General features: G+C 36.2%; 1 protein-coding gene across 1 annotated transcript in view; it reads right to left on the bottom strand.

The window, feature by feature from the left end:
• The window catches only part of fam20ca (FAM20C golgi associated secretory pathway kinase a), an 85,842-nt gene extending 67,328 nt beyond the window's left edge, over nucleotides 1-18,514 (bottom strand). The window contains exons 1-2 of the mRNA XM_059347515.1: nucleotides 17,051-18,514; nucleotides 14,840-15,024 (exon numbers count right to left, since the gene is read on the bottom strand). Of these exons, the coding sequence (XP_059203498.1) occupies nucleotides 14,840-15,024; nucleotides 17,051-17,640 (775 nt within the window). The 5' untranslated portion in view covers nucleotides 17,641-18,514. The remainder of the gene's footprint in view (nucleotides 1-14,839; nucleotides 15,025-17,050) is intronic.
• Nucleotides 18,515-19,870: the final 1,356 nt, after the last annotated feature.

The following is a 19,870-nucleotide window of genomic DNA, read 5'->3' as shown; positions in this document are numbered from 1 at the left end:
TCCTGAGGAATCTCTGCAATTCTGTTCTACATCACTGCAGGCCTCTTCATTTTTAATTTAATTTATTTATTCCTCTCTTATATTCATGTGGGGTTTTTTCTTTCTTTTTAAAAATATTATTATAATTTAGAAATACTTATTTGTTTGTTATTTTATCAAGACCGAGCTAGTGACAAATTGATCATGTTACAATTAATATGAGAAAAATATAAAAAATGTCATTATCAAAAAAAGCACAAACTTTAACTTTATTTCTATTGCGTCTTTCGTGCAAAATTGCAATCTAAGTTTCTTAGCATTACATGAAAATACAGCAAAACTATAAAAATAAACGTGATATAGGAAATGATAACATAGGAAAGATTAGGATATATTTCAAAATAATTCAAATAAAATGGATAAAGAGAATACTAAGCTAAAAAAAAACTAAGTCTTAACTAAGGTTTCTTTTTTGTCGATTATGATGCCCTCAGCTCTTCTGGCAGGCTTTTCCGTTTATTTTATGATTGAATAATCCAAATATTCTTTGAATATCTTTTTTTTTTTATTACAACCGATCATTATATCCATTTTTCCTTTCATACTTTAAGAAGAAAAATTGTTCATCATTCATCCAAATTTGATTTAAAATTAAACAACCTAATACTATTATAATACTAATTTGTTTCAAATAGTTACTTTAGCAGTAAGAGGGGCCAAACACTCAATTATTTAATATATTTATGTTTATTTATGTTTCTGTATCATTTTTTTCTTTACACTTTACAGTGTATCTGGAAGGTTTACACAGCGCTTCACTTTTTCCACATTTGTTTATGTTACAGCCTTACTTAAAATTATACACACAATACCCCATAAATTTTGAAGCGTAGTGATAAAAAAAGAGTTTTTATTCAAAAAGTAAGACATAAAAACAAAAAATTAGCCTTGATGATCAAAAACAAGTTGATTGAGGAAAACCTGGAATACTGAATGATGCAATTCATTTATTAAAAAAGATATAGAAAATAAAATCTCAGTCGGGTCACTTTAGACCATGTTGTGCATCAAAGGGTTAAAAAAGCATCTTAACCCTATAAAGCCAAGTGTATCATGTTTGATACATACGTTTTTGAGACCTCTACATCATCAGTGTGATATTTTTTTCCTGAAAAACCTGATGAATACATGAATTGATGATTAAAAAAACTGAGCAACAAATTTCACAAAAATACCAGATGTAACAAAAATGATTTGCTGGTTCCACTGGTGGATCAGTCATTGCTGCGTGAAAACTTCATATCAGCAGATGTATGATGTTGTTTTATATGGAAAAAAATATTTTGTATGTTTGAGGAAAATGTTAAAAGGAAAGTCAAAGTTTTATTTGGTTAAAAATATTAGGTTTTATGTGATTATGTGAGTTCAAGAAAAGCAAATTGTGAGCAACAAATTGCACAAAAAGACTGATCCAAATTAAATTCATATATGAAAATTGATATTGAATTAAAAAAAATGTAAGCCAGTTCAACAAACACTCCAGTTTTCAAAATTTGAATATTCTGGCAATTATTTCACGGTTCAGGCTTTATAGGGTTAAAATCTATTCAAAAACGGACCAATCAAAGGACTTTACGGCAGGTGAGATGTGTCTTGATGCTGCATTCTGAATGATCTGCAGCTTATTTATAGTTTTTTCTTCAGGTAGACCAGAAAGAAGAGCATTGCAATAATCAAACCTGCTAGTGGAAAAACATGCCAAAGTCTCCCTGTGTCTGCCTGGAAGAGAAACAGCTGCACTTTCACAATATCTCCAAGGTGATAAAAGGCAGCTTTAGTGAGATATTCAATATTCAAATCAGCCTCCAGAAGCATGCCAAGACTTTCTTGCTGGGGGCTCGGTGTGTTTCTGCCAAGGATTTTAAACCATTGCACAGTATCTCTTTCTGGACCTTTGCTCCGATAATTAAAACCTCGGTTCTATCTTTGTCTATCAGTTGCAGAACAACATGTGACGCTTTGAGGAAAAGACAAAAAAAAAAGAAAAACACAGTGAGAGAATTCTGCTGCCTTTTAGTCCACCAGAACTACAATTCAGCAGCATATAATTATAGTGCAATTACTATTTGAAATAGGGCTTATATGATGATTTACAGCCTCAAAATGATGTATACTGACACTGATATATAGACGTTTTATATCCATCGTATATTATTTCTATTGCAATGTAAAAAAAAACAGCTTCTGAACTGCATTAGGTGGATATTTATGTCTTTTGGACAGCACTTTATGTTCTGATCCATGCATGTAGGAGGCAAGCTGCAGCAGACCTTAGGGGGCCTGTTCTCCTAACATAAAGCATACAAAAATAGGCTTTATGCTGTTATTATATCATATAGGCTATTTGTTTACTGTATTATCAGAAAACCTGCTATATCATGATATACAGTCATGGAAATTTTTTTAGACCACCCTCGTTTTCTTCTATTTCTTGTCCATTTTAATGCCTCGTACAACTAAAAGTACATTTGTTTGGATAAATATAATGATAACAAAACTAGCTGATATGAGTTTAATTTAAGAGCTGATATCTAGACATTTAACATGTTTTTTTTTTAAATAATGATTTTGGTTATTATCAAGAAATCCATGGATAATGTCTCAATATCATCTCTTAAATTAAAAGCCAAATGATCAAGAAAAGATATAAAATGACCAGAAAGGACCAAAATAAGACACAAGACAACCAAAATAAGATGTAAAATGACCAGAAAAAATACACAAAATTGCCCAAAAAAGAAGTGAAATTACCAAAAAGATGAAAAAAGCTATAAAATGAACAAAAAAAAAATATTAGACCATTGTTTTCTTCAATTTCTTGTTCATTTTAATGGTACAACTAAAGGTACATTTGTTTGGACAAATATAATGATAACAACACAAACAGCTGATAAGAGTTTAATATAAGAGAATATATCTAGTATTTTCCATGGTTTTCTTGATAATGATTCACTATAAATATGAATCATGTTAAATGTCAGCTCTAAAATTAAACTTTTATCAGCTATTTGTGTTGTTATCATTATATTTGTCCAAACAAATGAACATTTAGTGGTACCAGGCATTAAAAATGAACAAGAAATTGAAGAAAAAGGGTGGTCTAATATTTTTTTCATGACTGTATATTGTGATGGAAATATGAAATTACTTATATAGGGATTGAAGATTTTTGGCCCACCTCTATTCTGAAAATCTTCTTGTATCAAAGCTTGTAGGAATCCTACTTTTTCTGAATCAAATAAAAAATGAACTGCATGTCTCCATCCATGTGTGTATATGTGCACATAACAGGCCTGATTCTGACCAGATGTTCCTGAACACACCGTCAGGACTTTGTTTCTGCACGTCAGACTCTCCCATGTGCGCACATGGCACTGGGGACACTTTCAGCCACAAACATCAGCGGTAAAACAGAGGATTAATGTTCGTTAGTTAGACCAGTAGTTCTCAACCTTTTTGAGTCGACACCCCCAATTTAACATGCATGTTGTCCGCGACCCCCACTCACTGAACACAATCTCACACGCACAGTTCAGATCACCCAAAAAAGAAACAAAATGACCACAAAAAGACACAAAAGGACAAAAAAAAGACACAAAATGACAAAAAAAAGACACAAAATGACAAAAAAAAGACACAAAATGACCAGAAAAGACACAAAATGACCAAAAAGAAACAAAATGACCCAAAAAAGAAACAAAATGACCACAAAAAGACACAAAATGACTAAAAAAAGACACAAAATGATCAAAAAATACACAAAATGACCAAAAAGACACAAATTACCAAAAAAAGACACAAATTGCCAAAAAAAGACACAAAATGACCAGAAAAGACACAAAATTACCAAAAAGACACAAAATGACCCAAAAAAGAAACAAATGACCACAAAGACACAAAATGACTAAAAAAAGACACAAAATGACCAAAAAGACACAAATTGCCAAAAAAAGACACAAAATGACCACAAAGACACAAAATGACTAAAAAAAAGACACAAAATGACTAAAAAAAGACACAAAATGACAAGAAAAGACACAAAATGACCAAAAAGACACAAAATGACCCAAAAAAGAAACAAAATGACCAAAAAAAAGACACAAAATGACTAAAAAAAGACACAAAATGACCAAAAAGACTAAAACACATGAACACTTTAACACAGTGGAGACAGAGCTGACTTCCAAAATGATTTGGCGACCCCCAGAATTAATCTCGCGACCCCAATTGGGGTCGGGACCCCAAGGTTGAGAACCACTGAGTTAGACTATTTACATTGCAGCACATAGAGAGTCCAGAGGCTAATGGTGCTTTCAAGGTCTACACGAATGTCAGAATTTTAGACGTTGTTCTGAGCTCCAAGTTCCATCTTTCAGTGTTAATATAACACACCATAAGGCGTTACGGTAAGAACGTGTTAGACCCGCCTTCAAAATAAAAGCACAACAAAAGTAGCTTTCAAAATAAGAGCACATGGATGTGTTAGCAGAGTCCACCACAGAATTTGCAAAAAGACTTAAGACTTAAATAAAACATATAAGAACCCTTATTCTCCTTTACAATAATTCATTACAGTTAGACCCGCCTTCAAAATAATGCATAACAACACAACCATGCTCTTATCGACGCTTCCATCCGTTGGTTTTTAGTAACTAAATGTCCCATCATCCACGGGGCCAACCAAAGCGTCTCATCAGCTTCTTCCTTCATGTTCACTGTGGTTTGTTGTTGTCTGAACTCATCAACGCTAGTTGGTGCTCCAGTATAATCGGTCCTCCTGAAACTCATCCAGTGAGAAACGTTCCACGGTGCAAAAATAAGTGCAATTAAAATGCGTAATTTTTTCTTTACGTGTTAATTTTTGTGTAATTAATTAATCTTAATTAACGCATTAAAGTCCCGGCCCTAATTATTACATCATGTTTACACACATGGGTCAAAAATGACCTTGTGCATTAGAAGCGTAGTGATACAAAAAGTGATTCACTAAATTGACAATTTGAGTATATGTGTAACTATGTTTGTCTTATTTTGAAGGTTTAACTTTAAAAGAGTTGTTAGAACCACCAGATTACATTGGAAAATCACTCAGGTCAAATATTTTTATGCGATTAAAATGCGATTAATTTCGATTCATTAATTACAAAGCCTCTAATTAATTCGATTAATTTTTTTAATCGAGTCCCGGCCCTAAAAATAACTCATTGAGTTGAAATAATTTGGTCTCCTCCTCTCGCCCCCCCCTCCTCTGACCTCCTGCGTCCCGGAGGAGGAGCGAGTTCACATGTCTCCGACTATCCGTCGTGTCCACGGCGTCTCCCAGAGACTCGCTGTGAGCTTCCTGTCTGTCTCCGACTGGAACAAAGGGACCGCCGGGCCTGTCTAAATGCCTTGTGTTTCTGTCATAATGGACAGGCTTTCGGGGGATTTGTCCATTTATTACAGCGCATTAACTCACTGAGCATATTACACAACACAGCTTCTGCCTAACCCCAATATCAACATAAGCCCCCTGTAGTGGACCCTCGCTGCTGAGTAGCTGGATGCCCTCCACACACAACTGTCTTTTGTGTTTATTGCCTCTCTTGGTTTTTTCCTTCCTTTCTTGTTTGAATATCATCTTTTTTTGTATTATTTCTATCTTCTCTGTTGTGCTGTCTGACTTTTGCTTTACTCACCGCTGGCAAGCCTCCACATTTACCATGACTCATTTCAAAAAAGCTTTTCTACAATAGAAATAGTATTCTTTTAATATCTTTTTTTTTTTTATTACAATCGATCATTATATCCATATTTTAAACAATCGGGTGTTTTCATAATTTATAAATTATTTATGTATTTGTTTAATTACTCTATTTATTTATTTATTTACCATGACTCATTTCCAAAAAGCTTTTGTACAATAGAAATAGTATTCTTTGAATATCTTTTATTTTATTTTATAACAATTGATCATTATATCCATTTTTTTTAACAATTGGGTGTTTTCATAAATGATATATTATTCATGTATTTGTTTATTTAATCTATTTTAATTTTTTTTGTAAATATATATTATTTAAATATTAGGGCCGGGACTTGATTAAACAAAATTAATCTAATTAATTAGAGGCTTTGTAATTAATTAATCGAAATTAATCGCATTTTAATCGCATATAAATATTTGAGAAATAAATTCACGAGAAAAAATGTGCAGATTTATGAGATTTAAAGTGGTGAATCTGCGGGGAAAAAGTCGCTTTTTCCCCCACTTTTTTCTCGTAAATCTGTGACTTTTTTTCTTGTAGATTTGCAACTTTAAATCTCTTAAATCTGCAACTTTTTTTCGTGTAGATTTGCCACTTAAATCTAGTAAATTTGCAACAATTTTTAATCGAGTCCCGGCTCTAATATTTACATAATATATATTTACAAAAAAAATTAAAGAAATAAAAAAATAGATCAAATAAACAAATACATAAAAAATGTATCATTTATGGAAACACCTGTATGTTATGTTGTTGTTTTTTACACATTCTGTATGTAATATCCTCCAATATTCTCTATGGTTGAAATTTGCAAGGATTTCAATGAGTGCCCTATTAAGGGTTTAAAAAAAAGTAAGAAATAAAAGTAAAAAATGAGGATGTATGATGATCAAAAACAAGTTGATTCATTCCCAAAAAGCTTTTCTATTTCACATCCAGTGTTGCACAAAGTACAAGCTACAGGTCAGAGCCTCTTCTCCATGACAGAAGAGGGATATTGAGTGAAATTAAAAGCCAAAGAATGCACTGAGAGCATTAGTCCTGCATGTGCCAGCTTTGCTGCAGCCAGGTCAAGTGGGTAGTGGCCCTGTGTAATCTTTAAACTTGGTGCAGCTATACAACGAGCCTAAAACCTTTGAGAGATTGCCTACAACTAGACTATGTTTAATGCTGTGACCTTGAACCCGTAAGCCACAATCCTTGAGGAGCTGACCTCATTTCTCTGCTCGGTGCCGGACGTTTAGAAAATTTTGTTTCTAATTGGAAACGAGGAAAGGTAATCCCCTGTGGAAAACCCAAGCAAAGCCCAGCTGATTGTTTCTCTGGATTGTATCTGTGCTGACATGCAATCAAACAGAACTTCAACAAGACATTCTTCTGATAGATATGGAAGCCTTTCCTTATTTTTATGAATGACATTAATATACAAATGCCTGGGAACAATTAAGCACTGGCATTGTTACCAATACGCCTGCAGAATGGCTTGAATCTTGCACCACAGCTAGATGGTTATGAATGAATCGGGGGAGAGAAATAAGATGGTGACCAAGTTTTATTACTCTGCCTTAAAGTGTCCATTTAATTTAATTTCCTTATTATTATTATTGTTGTTGTTGTTGTTATTATTGTTATTTAATTAATTATTTAATACATTTTAATTATGTATACTTTCATTATTATTGTGTATTATTGTTTTATTATTATTTATTTATTTCCCCCCCACTTTTAAAATTTTAATTTATTTACTATTATTATTATTTATTATTATTATTATTATTATTTATTGATTTAATTATGTATACTTTCATTATTATTGTGATTATTGTGTATTATTCTTTTATTATAATTTATTTATCCCCCCCCACTTTTTTATTTTTGAAAATGTATTTATTTATTCATATTATTTATTTATTTACTATTATTATTATTATTATTATTATTATTTAATCATGTATACTTTCATTATTATTGTGATACAATAATAACAATTATATTTATTTTATTTATTTATTTATTTATTAATATTATTATATTTATTATTATTATTATTATTATTTATTTATTGATTAATACATTTATTTTATTTATTTTTTATCAACTCAGGTATTTGTTTTCCTCCGAGATGACTGTTGGTTATGAGAGGGAGGGATGGGGTTTTATGACTGCATGTCCGTTGTTGTGTTCATTGTGTATTTCTTTTTGGAAAAAAAACTCAATAAATAAAGTTTAAAAAAAAAAAAAGAAGAAATTCCTCTGATTCTCCTAAAGGCCATCTGTCTTAGTATCTGTGCATGAATGTATGTGTCTCTGTTGATCTAGCCGTCCATCTCTCCTTCTGTTTCTCCGAGCGTCCACAAATGAATCGATGTCTTTTCTAAACCTTTTCGTGTTCTCTGGTCTTTCAGCTGAGCTCCAGGCCTCGCCCACCACAATCAGATTCCCCTTAATCCCATGCCGGGATGATAAATCCAGCCTGCTCTCACCTGTGCCCCGTGCCTATGATTTATGAGTCCAGCTGAAGACGGAACAAAAGGCCACAGAGAGACAGACGCAGGAGGAGGGAGGCGCTACAGAAAAACGCTGAGCACGGGAACTTTCTAATGCTGTCTCTCTTCTGTAATTGTAGTGAGACACATAGGTGGTAAGTGTGTGCACCAATTATGGGGCACAAAAGCTTTAATGCATGCTTCCTGACACACACACACACACACACACACACACACACACACACAAAATGTCCTCACTCTGTTGGTTAAAAACATTCTGGTCCCCACTATGTATGAAGTACAAGAACACACACACACACACACATTCTTGTGCTTCTATCTTTATAAGGACCCTCATTGGAACAGTGAATTCCCTTGCAAGGTTATAATAGTTTTGGATTTTTCATTAGTTTTAGTTTCAATTTTGTTGAGAATTTTTGTTTTTAAATTTTGTTAGTTTTAATTCGTTTTTAGAGTGGAATGCTTTAGTTTTAGTTCATTTTTTATTAGTTGTAGTTTTTTGTAATGGGGTATTTGTTGGGTGTGAGATTAAAAGATGTCACAGTAAATTTTGCCTTTATTTCCTTTGTCTTATCCATCTTCATTACATATGAAAAAAGTTGACAAAGACGAAAACGAAGGACATTTTCACTATGATTTTAGTTAGTTTTGTAACCACACAATACAGTTTCAGTTAATTATCATTATCATGTAACCTTTAACCCTTAAAACAAAGTCTGAAATCTAAAAAAAGCCTTTAAAGAAGTGAGGACCGGCCGAAATGTCCTCACTTTGCAAAAATGTCCTCACTCTGTTGGTTAAAAACTTATTCTGGTCCCCACTATGTAGGAAGTACAAGAACACACACACACACACACACACACACACACCCTGCACTGGGTTTCTTTTTCAGGAGACAGACGGTGTTTTTATAGGTGTGTCTGGACGCAGATTGATGGTTTATATATTGTGAACAGACGGACCAAAAACACACAAGTGAAGGCTGAGATGTGTAGCATGAATGATGAATGATGTGTGGTAGCTGCCTGTGAGGGACGTCAATATGAAATACAGTGACTTTTTTTAAACACACACTGATGCACAAAGAGATAACAACATGCACCAGAGGAGGATATTTCTCTATTCACTGTCCAGTATGTATGAAGCTACTACAGCAAAAACATAAAGTGTTTTTACACTGAGGCCCCGTTTACACGAGGATGCTTGCGGGTAAAAACAACACAATATTTGATCAGAAGTGCCTTTCATTTAGACGGTGACTGCATTTTTGGGGCTGTAGCGTGTCCGTCTACACTGCCAAGAAGCAAAACTCTGCTCAGATCTGCTCACGTCACATACGCATTTACGTCACATACATGCTCCAGTACAGGAAAATAAAGAAACGTGGGATTATTTCCATGCGTGGGACCTTCAAGCTTCTCTGGCAGCTCTAATAAACTTACAGGAGTCTTTCCACCAAATGTACAGGATATGTAGAGATAGTATTAGTGAACAGAGAAGGATCTGGAATTACCTCTATCACATTTTGGATGCAGCAATTTATCGGAGGCGAGCCAGACGGCTTTGGACGAGACCTGGGAGATCTAGTGCATGGTGGAGAACTTTGTGGAAGGAGTAGTAATGGCCAAAAAAAAGACACAAAATGACGAAAAAAGACACAAACTGACAAAAAAAAAGACACAAATTGACCAAAAAAAGTGCAAAATAACCAAAAAAAGACACAAAATAACCGAAAGACATAAAATGACAAAAAAGTGACCACAAAATGTCCAAAAGAAGACACAAATTGACCACAAAAAGATGCAAAATAACCAAAAAAGACACAAAATGGCCACAAAGACACAAACTGACCAAAAACGGCTTTGGACGAGACCTGGGAGATCTAGTGGATGGTGGAGAACTTTGTGGAAGGAGTAGCTGATGAAAATACGTTAAAATAAAACTTCCACATGCCCAAAGATGCTCTTATCGCTTTAAGTGAAGAACTTCAACCTTATATCGAGGGTGAAACCACCAACATGAGGGCACCTGTCGGAGTCTTGAAGAAGGTAGATTGCACACGGTAGAAGGTAGATTAATGGGGCGGCTGAGGCTCAGTTGGTAGAGCGGGTTGCCCCCCAACCGAAGGGTTGGTGGTTCGATCCCTGACCATAGCAGCCTACATGTCGAAGTATCCTTGAGCAAGATACTGAACCCCAAATTGCTCCCGATGCTGTGAATGAATTCCCACTGGTGGCAGGTGGGACTGTTTAGGGAAGCCTCTGCCACCAGTATGAATGTGTGTGTGAATGGGTCAATCAGCGCAGTCTGTAGTGTAAAAAGCTTTGAGTGGTCGAAAAGCACTATATCAGTGCAGGTCCATTTTCCACACACTTTTGTGTCACGCTCATCTAAACACAGAATAACGGCAAAGATAAAAAGACGCAACTCCACTTTTGCGTCTTCTGTTCAGACCGTCATCATGTAAACAAGTACTCAGATACTTTACTAGAGTAAATATACTAATACCACACTGTGAAAATACTCTTTTACAAGCAAAAGTCCTGCATTAAAAATTTAAGTAATATTATGTAAGTAGGATCAGCAAAATGTATTTTAACAGAGAAAGGAGATGTATGTTGGACTGTTATAGATGGAGATGTTGTTTCGGGTGGTGTTGACAAACGATCTATTTTGTCATTTAGGCTGGAGATCTTGTTGGTTTTCTGTGCAAAAAACTTAATTTGTAAAATAACTAAAACTGTCAGAGAATTGACGTGCAGTAAAAAGAATATTTATCTGAAATGTAGTGGAGCAGAAGTAGAAATTGACATGAAAAAAAAGACAAAAAATTGTCCAAAAAAGTACAGTGCTTGACAACACACCAGAACTTCACTGTAAAAAACACAGTCAGTGGGTTTTCTACTGTAAATTTAAATGTAAATATCAGCAAAAACTGTCATTTAGACTGAGTAGTCCCTTTATTTTTTAGGGTAATTGTGATTTTGTGACATTTTGGTATTTTCCTTACATGAAAAAAACGTTTTCTGCAGTTTAAAAGTTTTGTGCTATTCTTTGATTTACAGTATTTAAAGTGTCTTTTGAATTTTTGATTTTACACCTTTTATCTGATGCAATTTGACAGTCTTTTACTGTAATTTTTAAACAGTTTTTACAGTGTAGGACCTACTTCTCCTGGCTTCAGTATAATATGGAGTTAAAAACTACAATAATTCATTCAAAGTGTGTCGTTTATAGTAAAAACAGAGCGAAGAAATGCAAAATCTGTCTTAGCAGACCTGTCAAAAAAGACTTACTTTTAATGGCACTTTTGCGCCTGGACATGCTTTAACTTTCTCATTTTTTTATTTTCGAGGCAGTATTTCTCAAAGCTTGTCTTGGTACTCAAGTTGACCTGCATTGAATTTGCACTTATTAATCATCCAGTTTAAGAAGCAAAGTGTCTCCAAGTGAATGACAGTAATGGGTATGTAGGAATGAAAGCAATGTTTAGACATTCAGACTTGGTAGGGGGAAATTCTTATTGAAGATTTCCTTCCATTAAAGTTTGCTAGTTTGCACATCAAACTTCTCACAGTAATTTCTGTGGATTATCTTGACGAACGGCGTCATGATTTCTGAAAAGAAAAGAGACGTTTCTGTTGTGTTTTTTAGATGCTTTCGCAGTTTGAGCAGCAGAAGTGAACGGCAGCAGGCTGATATCTCCAACACTCTACGACTCAATGAACTACCACGGCGTATTAGGGCCAAGTATGAAAAAAAAAACCTTGGGGAGGGGGGTAGAATTTTCAGAAAAAAGTTGCACATTTACGAGATTAAAAGTGGCAAATTTGAGAGAAAAAAGTCACAAATTTACATGATTTAAAGTAGCAAATCTGCAAGAAAAAAGTTGCAGATTTACGAGATTTAAAGTGGCAAATTTGGGAGAGAAAAATTTAGCAGATTTACGAGATTTAAAGTGGCAACATTGGGAGAAAAAAAGTAGCAAAATTATGAGATTAAAGTGGCAAATCTACGAGAAAATAGTCGCAGATTTATGAGATTTAAAGTGGCAAATGTAGGAGAAAAAAGTTGCAGAGTTATGAGATTAAAAGTGGCAAATTTGAGAAAAAAAGTCACACATTTACGAGATTTAAAGTGGCAAATTTGGGAGAGAAAAATTTAGCAGATTTACGAGATTTAAAGTGGCAACATTGGGAGAAAAAATTTAGCAAAATTAAAGATTAAATGGGCAAATCTAGCAGAAAAAAGTCGCAGATTTACGAGGTTAAAAGTGGCAAGTCTAGGAGAAAAAAATTGCAGATTTGTGAGATTAAAGTGGCAAATTTGGGACAAAAAAAGTAGCAAAATTACGAGATTAAATTGGCAAATCTATAAGAAAAAAGTCCCAGATTTATGAGATTTAAAGTGGCAAATCTAAGAGAAAAAAACTTGCAACATTACGAGATTAATGGGGCAAATCTAGGAGAAAAAAGTTGCAGATTTACGAGATTAAAAGTGGCAAATCTAGGAGAAAAAAATTGCAGATTTACGAGATTAAAAGTGGCAAATCTAGGAGAAAAAAGTTGCAGATTTATGAGATTTGAAGTGGCAAATTTGGGATAAAAAAGTTGCAAAATAACGAGATTAAAGTGGCAAATCTACGAGAAAAAAGTCGCAGATTTACGAGATTAAAAGTGGCAAATCTATGTTTATTAGCTTTGTGACTTTTGTTCAGCATGTGTGATCCTTCCTTACTTTCTATTTGGTAACACCAGCATGTTCTCATTCAACGGCTGGTCAGGTGAAATGAAGAGCAGGTGGGACCTTCAGGGGATTTAACACATATCTCAACCAACATGCTGGCCGAAGCACAAATGCTCTCACACTCACAGGTACTCCCACATTATATGATAAACATAGATGGGAATCTATATTAAGCTCCCAAGAGAAAAGGCAGCGGATTTATAAACTTGCAAACATAGGCAGGAATGCAGATAAAGGGCCAGATGTGTGTGATTGCGGTTTCTTTCTCCACTTCTCTTTCCTGTTCACACAGGAACCAGCATATTGTGATTCACTGTTCACACAGGAAGTCAGGTGCAAACACCACACACTAGGGTTCAGGCAGAATTTAGGGTTTCTGATGACTGATACAGCCCCCAAGACTAGGTTTATTTTTTATTTAGGTGCTTTTTATCCCATTTTCACAACAGAATGTGACTCTAGCCAGGGTAGAAAAGCTTCCAAACTTGCAATATATCACAGAAAAGCCTCCACTGAAACACATTCTGTCATGTAAATATTTTAGGGTAGGCTACCAGTTATTAAACTAACAAATTACCAGTAAAAAAAATAACATTTCAATGGTAGATGCTTCTCAAATTTAGACCAAACCTCCATCTGGACACCATGAGGCCTATAGATCATAATGATCAATATTGGCCCAATACTTCAGTCTATAACCTATAAAGTTATTGTCAAATACACACATACAACACACACACCTTGGTAGGGCTGCCCACTCTTAGTTGATTACTTGACAAATCTGTCTGTGGGCCTTACTCTTCTAAGATTTCTTGAGCTGATTAGTCCTTTTTTATTGCTTATGTTCATGCTAAATGATTTCAGAGGAACTTATAAGCACATTTATGGCAAACACATGCATAAAAGTGGTGCTTTTGCATGATTCTTTGTGGAGAGTAGGGTTGTCAAAACTATCGATACTCAAAAATGTATCAATACTAAAACGTATCCGGATACGATACTCATTTTCAAAAGTATCGATACCTAGCCAAGCTTGTTCTAATTGTTATTGTTTGTTTATTTATTTATTTTTTGCACTGCCTCAGACCTGAAGCTTGTTATCATAGTTGCAGTTTCTTTTTGCACAACTGTTTTTTATTATAAATATTAACCTGTGCTTCTGCTAATTTTGCTAACGAGATTAAAAGTGGCAAATCTAGGAGAAAACAGTTGCAGATTAATGAGATTAAAGTGGCAAATTTGGGAGAAAAAAGTAGCAAAATTACGAGATTAAAGTGGCAAATTCACGAGAAAAAAGTTGCAGATTTATGAGATTAAAGTGGCAAATTTACGAGAAAAAGTCGCAGATTTAAGAGATTAAAAGTGGCAAATCTAGGAGAAAAAAGTTGCAGATTCACAGCGTACAACCTGAAAATATTGTTCTAATTGTTATTGTTTATTGTATTCATTTATTTTTTGCACTACCTCAGACCTGAAGCTTGTTATCATAGTTGCAGTTTCTTTTTGCACAACTGTTTTTTATAATAAATATTTAACCTGTGGTTCTGTTAATGTTTACATGTTGCATTTTTCTTGTTAATAAAAATATTTCTGTTAAACTTTGGGGTCTTTGTTTTTATCCTTGTGGTATCGAAAATGGTATCGAGTATCAAATATTTTCCTGAGTATCGGTATCGAAATTTTTTAAATTTTAGTATCGTGACAACCCTAGTGGAGAGACTCATTTTTACAGATCTGTCAATTAATCAAACAGTGTTTAGGGCAGCCCATCACAGCCTCAGCTCTTCCTGACTGACTCACCCACGCTGGTGATCCTCTGAGTGACCAGGTCCTTCAGCAGAGCGTCCAGCACCAGACTGTGTCTGGAGTAGAGCTCGTAGCGGTTGATGCCGATGTGGAAACGTAACCAGTTGGGGTACGACTCTGCCGTCACCTCTCCCGTTGGAGAGAACTCCTCCTCCTCTTCGTTCCCCTCCTCGTTGTGCCTGAAAAAAAAGGAGAGGAGAGGAGCTTTAACCATTTATCGGGCGAAGAACTATATTTGGTAACTTCAGGTAATATTTTGGGAAAAAAGTTGCAAATTTACTCGCTTAAAGTGGCAAATCTACAAGAAAAAAAGTTGCAGATTTAAGAGATTTAAAGTGGCAAATCTGGGCAAAAAAAGTTGCAGATTTACGAGAAAAAAAGTGGGAAAAAGCAACTTTTTTCTCCCAGATTCACCACTTTAAATCTCATAAATCTGCACATTTTTTCTCGTGGTATCAATACTTTTGAAAATGAATATCGTATCTGGATTACAACGTTTTAGTATTGATACATTTTTGAGTATCGATACTTTTGACAACCCTACTCTCCACAAAGAATCATGCAAAAGCACCACTTTAAATCACGTGTTTGCCATAAAAGTGCTTATAAGTTCCTCTGAAATCATTTGGCATGAAAATAAGCATTAAAAATGACTAATCAACTAAAGAAATCTTAGAAGGGTAAGGCCCAATGACTGATTTGTCAACTAATTAACTAAAATTTTTCTCAAAATATTACCCCCCTCCCTGGGTCTGTATGTTTGTTTTTACACATTCTGGCAGTATGTAATATCCTCCAATATTCTCTAGGGTTGAAATTTGGAATTTGCAAGTATTTCAATGAGTGTCCTATTAAGGGTTAACAAGAAGGTGTGGTGCATGCAGAATATTTTTAGTCAGTGTAATTGATGGGTACAGTATTAAGCATACAGTAAGGAGAATGAGGAAGTGGCACAAGGAATTTCAGTCTATAACACATATTTGTCACTATTACAGGGCTAAAATGCACTTTCACTGACTGGTATAACATGTTCATATATATAAAAACAAGCATGGTAACTCATAAGTTGAAAATGGCATGACAATAGGAGGGGTGGATGGGTGCAGCAGCTGCATGAGTGGACATTACAGTAGAGGCAGAGAAAACTGACTGGAAGGATGGAAGAACCTGTCTGCTGGTTGGTTTGATGATATTTAAACAGACAGACAGATGGACAGATGTTAGAAATAATCTGTTATTCTGTCTCTGTGAATGGGGGTCACTATTAAACCCAGAGTAACTCTGTAACTGCACATTTCTTGACGTATTGTAATAAAATGTAAAAACTAAGAACTTCTGCTGCTCATCATTCCCCATCAAACGACCTGCGCAGAGAATTGGTAAGAGGATTTACTGTTGGAGTCCGATCATTTCATTTTAAAGGTTTCCTCAATGCATTTCTCTAACACAGATACAGTTTGTGCACAGGAAGATGCCTCATGGCCTGCATGGACAATATGCAAATTGGGTGCAAATTCAAGCAGAAAGCACAAGAGAAGTCAACTACTTCACTGCAGATATCAGATTACTTGCAGAATCTACTTTCGGTCCCTTACTTGCAGCTCATCAACAGTCAAATCTTTACTTTAAAGCAGCTGTTCTCAACCTTGGGGTCCCGACCCCAATTGGGGTCGAGAGATGATTTCTGGGGGTCGTCAAATCATTTTGGAAGTCAGCTCTGTCTCCACTGTGTTAAAGTGTTCATGTGTTAATGTGTTTTAGTCTTTTTGGTAATTTTGTGTGTTTTTTGGGTCATTTTGTGCCTTTTTTGGTAATTTTGTGTGTTTTTTGGGTAATTTTGTGCCTTTTTTTTGGTAATTTTGTGTGTTTTTTGGGTCATTTTGTGCCTTTTTTGGTCATTTTGTGTCTTTTTTTGGTCATTTTGTGTCTTTTTTGTGTCATTTTGTGGTCAATTTGTGCCTTTTTTGGTCATTTTGTGTGTTTTTTTGTCATTTGTGTCTTTTTTTTTGTCATTTTGTGTCTTTTTTTAGTCATTTTGTGTCTTTTTTTGGGTGATCTGAACTGTGCATGTGAGCTTGTGTTCAGTGAGGGGGGGTCGCGGACAACATGCATGTTAAATTGCGGGTCTCGACTCAAAAAGGTTGAGAACTCCTGCTTTAAAGCACTCTGTCCCACTTGTAACCCTTTAAGTTGAACGCAGCTTACCATCCTTGGTTCCCTGTTGCTCTGGGATAAAACCTGATGTCAGTGTTGACGTTAAACAAAGTGTCATCGTCCGTGAGAGGAGGAAGGTCAACCTTGTATAAAGGATGCTCAAAGAGAGCAGACAGCCGGGACACAGTGTGTGCAGGGGCGATCCGACCCCCGCTCGCGTCCCCGATCAGCGACTTATGGTCCTCCGCCTTCCCCGCGGACGGTCTCATCCTCCTCCCGGACTCCGCTCTCTCCCCTGCTCCTCCTGCTCCTCCTGCTCCTGCTGCTCCTGCTGCTGCTGCTGTGATCTTCTCCAGAGAGTGCGATGTGAGGTTAGAGCTCGGCTCGTTGCTGAAATCCTGCAGGATTCTCAGCGTGTGCTTGTTAGGCCAGCCCGCTTCAGCCGCCGACCTGGCGCGCTGCTTCCCCCAGCCCTGCGCCTCCCCGCCCGGGTGGTGCGCGCACTGACAGCCGCCGTCCCCGCTGTCCGCTCCCGCTGCACGCTTCTCCAGCTTCGGTAACAAGTCAATCATAATGTGCATGGTGCACGCTACCAAAAACACCATGAGTATCAACACTCTGAATTTGCGAAACAAAATCATCTTTAAATCTTTTGTTTTTTCTCTCCTCTTTTTCTTTACGCAGAGAAAGCTTTAAGCGCAGCGCACCTCACGGCACCGACATTGATGTCCAACACTGTTATGCGATGACAAAGCAGCTTGAAGATTTACTGTGATCATTGCATGCATAATGCGTGTCAGCCTATGTTAACAACTCCATGATGTGCTCTGGCTTTATTTTTTTGTCTTACAATAGTCCAAAATTCTTCATTCCCGGGCGGACAGGTGGACACATTGTGATCTCTGGACACTTCACTGGCAGCGGCTCAAACACAAGTGCTCTTCATTCATTGCCTTGTTGAACAGGATACAGTGTCAGGAGGACGGAGCACTAAATAAATCGTTAAGAAGAGGTAACAGGAAGAGAAGAAGGAGGAGGAGGAGGAGGAGGAGGAAGGAGGAAGGGGGGTCCTGTTAAAAGCACCGATATTCTTCCTCAAATCTGCTTCCTTGAAATGCTGCCAGCACGAAGTGAGATGTCAAATGTGTCATAACTAGGGTAAAAAAAAAAAAAAAAAAGTAGCAGGTTTATATAGTCCAAGAAAAACGCAGCCTTTCCTTTTTATTCAGGATGAAGTGATTGTTTTAAAAAAGTGGGAAAAATCCATAAAATAACAGGTGATCCGCGGAGATGCTTGGATGCTGTCCCGCTCCTGCTGTCTGCAAGCCTCGTTGAAGTCAAATCAGAGACTGGCTGGCAGGTGCAGAGATCCTGCTTGTCATTTGTCCCCCCTCCTCTTTCTCTTTACACCGCCTTGTCTTCCTTCCAAGTGTTCATCCAGGGTGGGTGTGTTAAATATTATGATCGGAGCCCTCTGAGCCCAGCCTCGGTGGCGTCATGAGGAAGAGGTTGGCTGCGTCTGCACATACAAGTACTGTAGTGACATGAAAGGCGAGCTTCAGGGAGGAAAAAAAAAAAAAAAAAAAAAAGCTGTGGAGTGAAACCTTTTGAGGTGCAACACCCCAGTGTGCAGCCAGAGGGCGTTGGCACAAGCTGAAACACTCTGCTGGCTATTTAATGTGTGATCTGAAGGGCAATGTGAACTTATACCTACAGGAGCTGTTCTTCAAAGTGCTCAATCATAAACCACTCTGGGTTTCTTTCCTCATGGATGCTTGAGGATAAGAAAAGCAGGGGCGCAGATGGGATTTTTGAACTGGGAGGACGAAGCTCATTAAATTATTTCAACTCAATAAATTATTTTTCCACTCCATGCCTTAACCAAAATATGTTTTATTGAAGCATTTTTAAATTAACTGTAGTGTAAACCAGTCGTTCGTGACCCCCAACTTAACATGCATGTTGTCCGCGACACTGAACAGAATCTCACAGTTCAGATCAGACAAACTCAGTTGATAGGATGCATTTTGGACACATAATGAAGCAGACAACAACTAAAACATCTCTCTGTCTGTGCATTTATATATTTCTTTATATTTTATTTTTACTTTTAACAAAGTGACCAAAAGATTACATAAATTAAGCAAAAAAGGACTCAAATTGACCACAAAATGACCAAAATAAATGAACACAAAAAGACACACAATGACTAAAAAAGACACAAAATGACCCAAAAAAGACACAAAATGACCAAAAAAGACACAAAATGACTAAAAAAAACACACACAAAATGAGCAAAAAAAGACATTAACTGACCAAAAAGACTAAAACATAATAACACATGAACACTCGAACACAGTGGAGACAGAGATGACTTCCAAAATGATTTGGCGACCCCCAGAAATCATCTTGCGACCCGGATGAGGGTCGGGAAGGTTGAGAATAGCTGCTGTAAACAACAACAACACATAAAAGAAGTTTGTACATGAAATTCTCAGTGTAGCCAAACAAATTTACTGACTTGAAGCTGACTCAATGAAGGACCCAAAAACATCTCTCCTCCTTTATTACCCTGAACATACTGCTGGGACATTTGTTGTCTGTCAGGATTTTCTGAGACTATGACGGACAATGCTCCCCCGGAGAACATTTTTGCCCTAAAAGCCTAAATTTGGTGCCTCTCGCACATTCTAATGCCACTCAATCCATTCAATCCTAATCATTGCATATTTTAATGAATTATTGTAAAGGATAATAAGGGTTCTTAAATGTTTTATTTAAGACGCCATATTTTGACAGTGTTTTTGCAAATTCAATAATAAACCACTGTGTGTGTTTTTTCCTGATGGATCCTTGAGGATGAGCCAAGCA

The sequence above is a fragment of the Centropristis striata genome, chromosome 13, assembly GCF_030273125.1.
Source record: "Centropristis striata isolate RG_2023a ecotype Rhode Island chromosome 13, C.striata_1.0, whole genome shotgun sequence".
In the NCBI taxonomy this organism is placed as follows: Eukaryota; Metazoa; Chordata; class Actinopteri; order Perciformes; family Serranidae; genus Centropristis; species Centropristis striata.
Note: the sequence above shows the minus strand (reverse complement) of the source record. Positions and strands in the feature narration are given on the sequence as shown.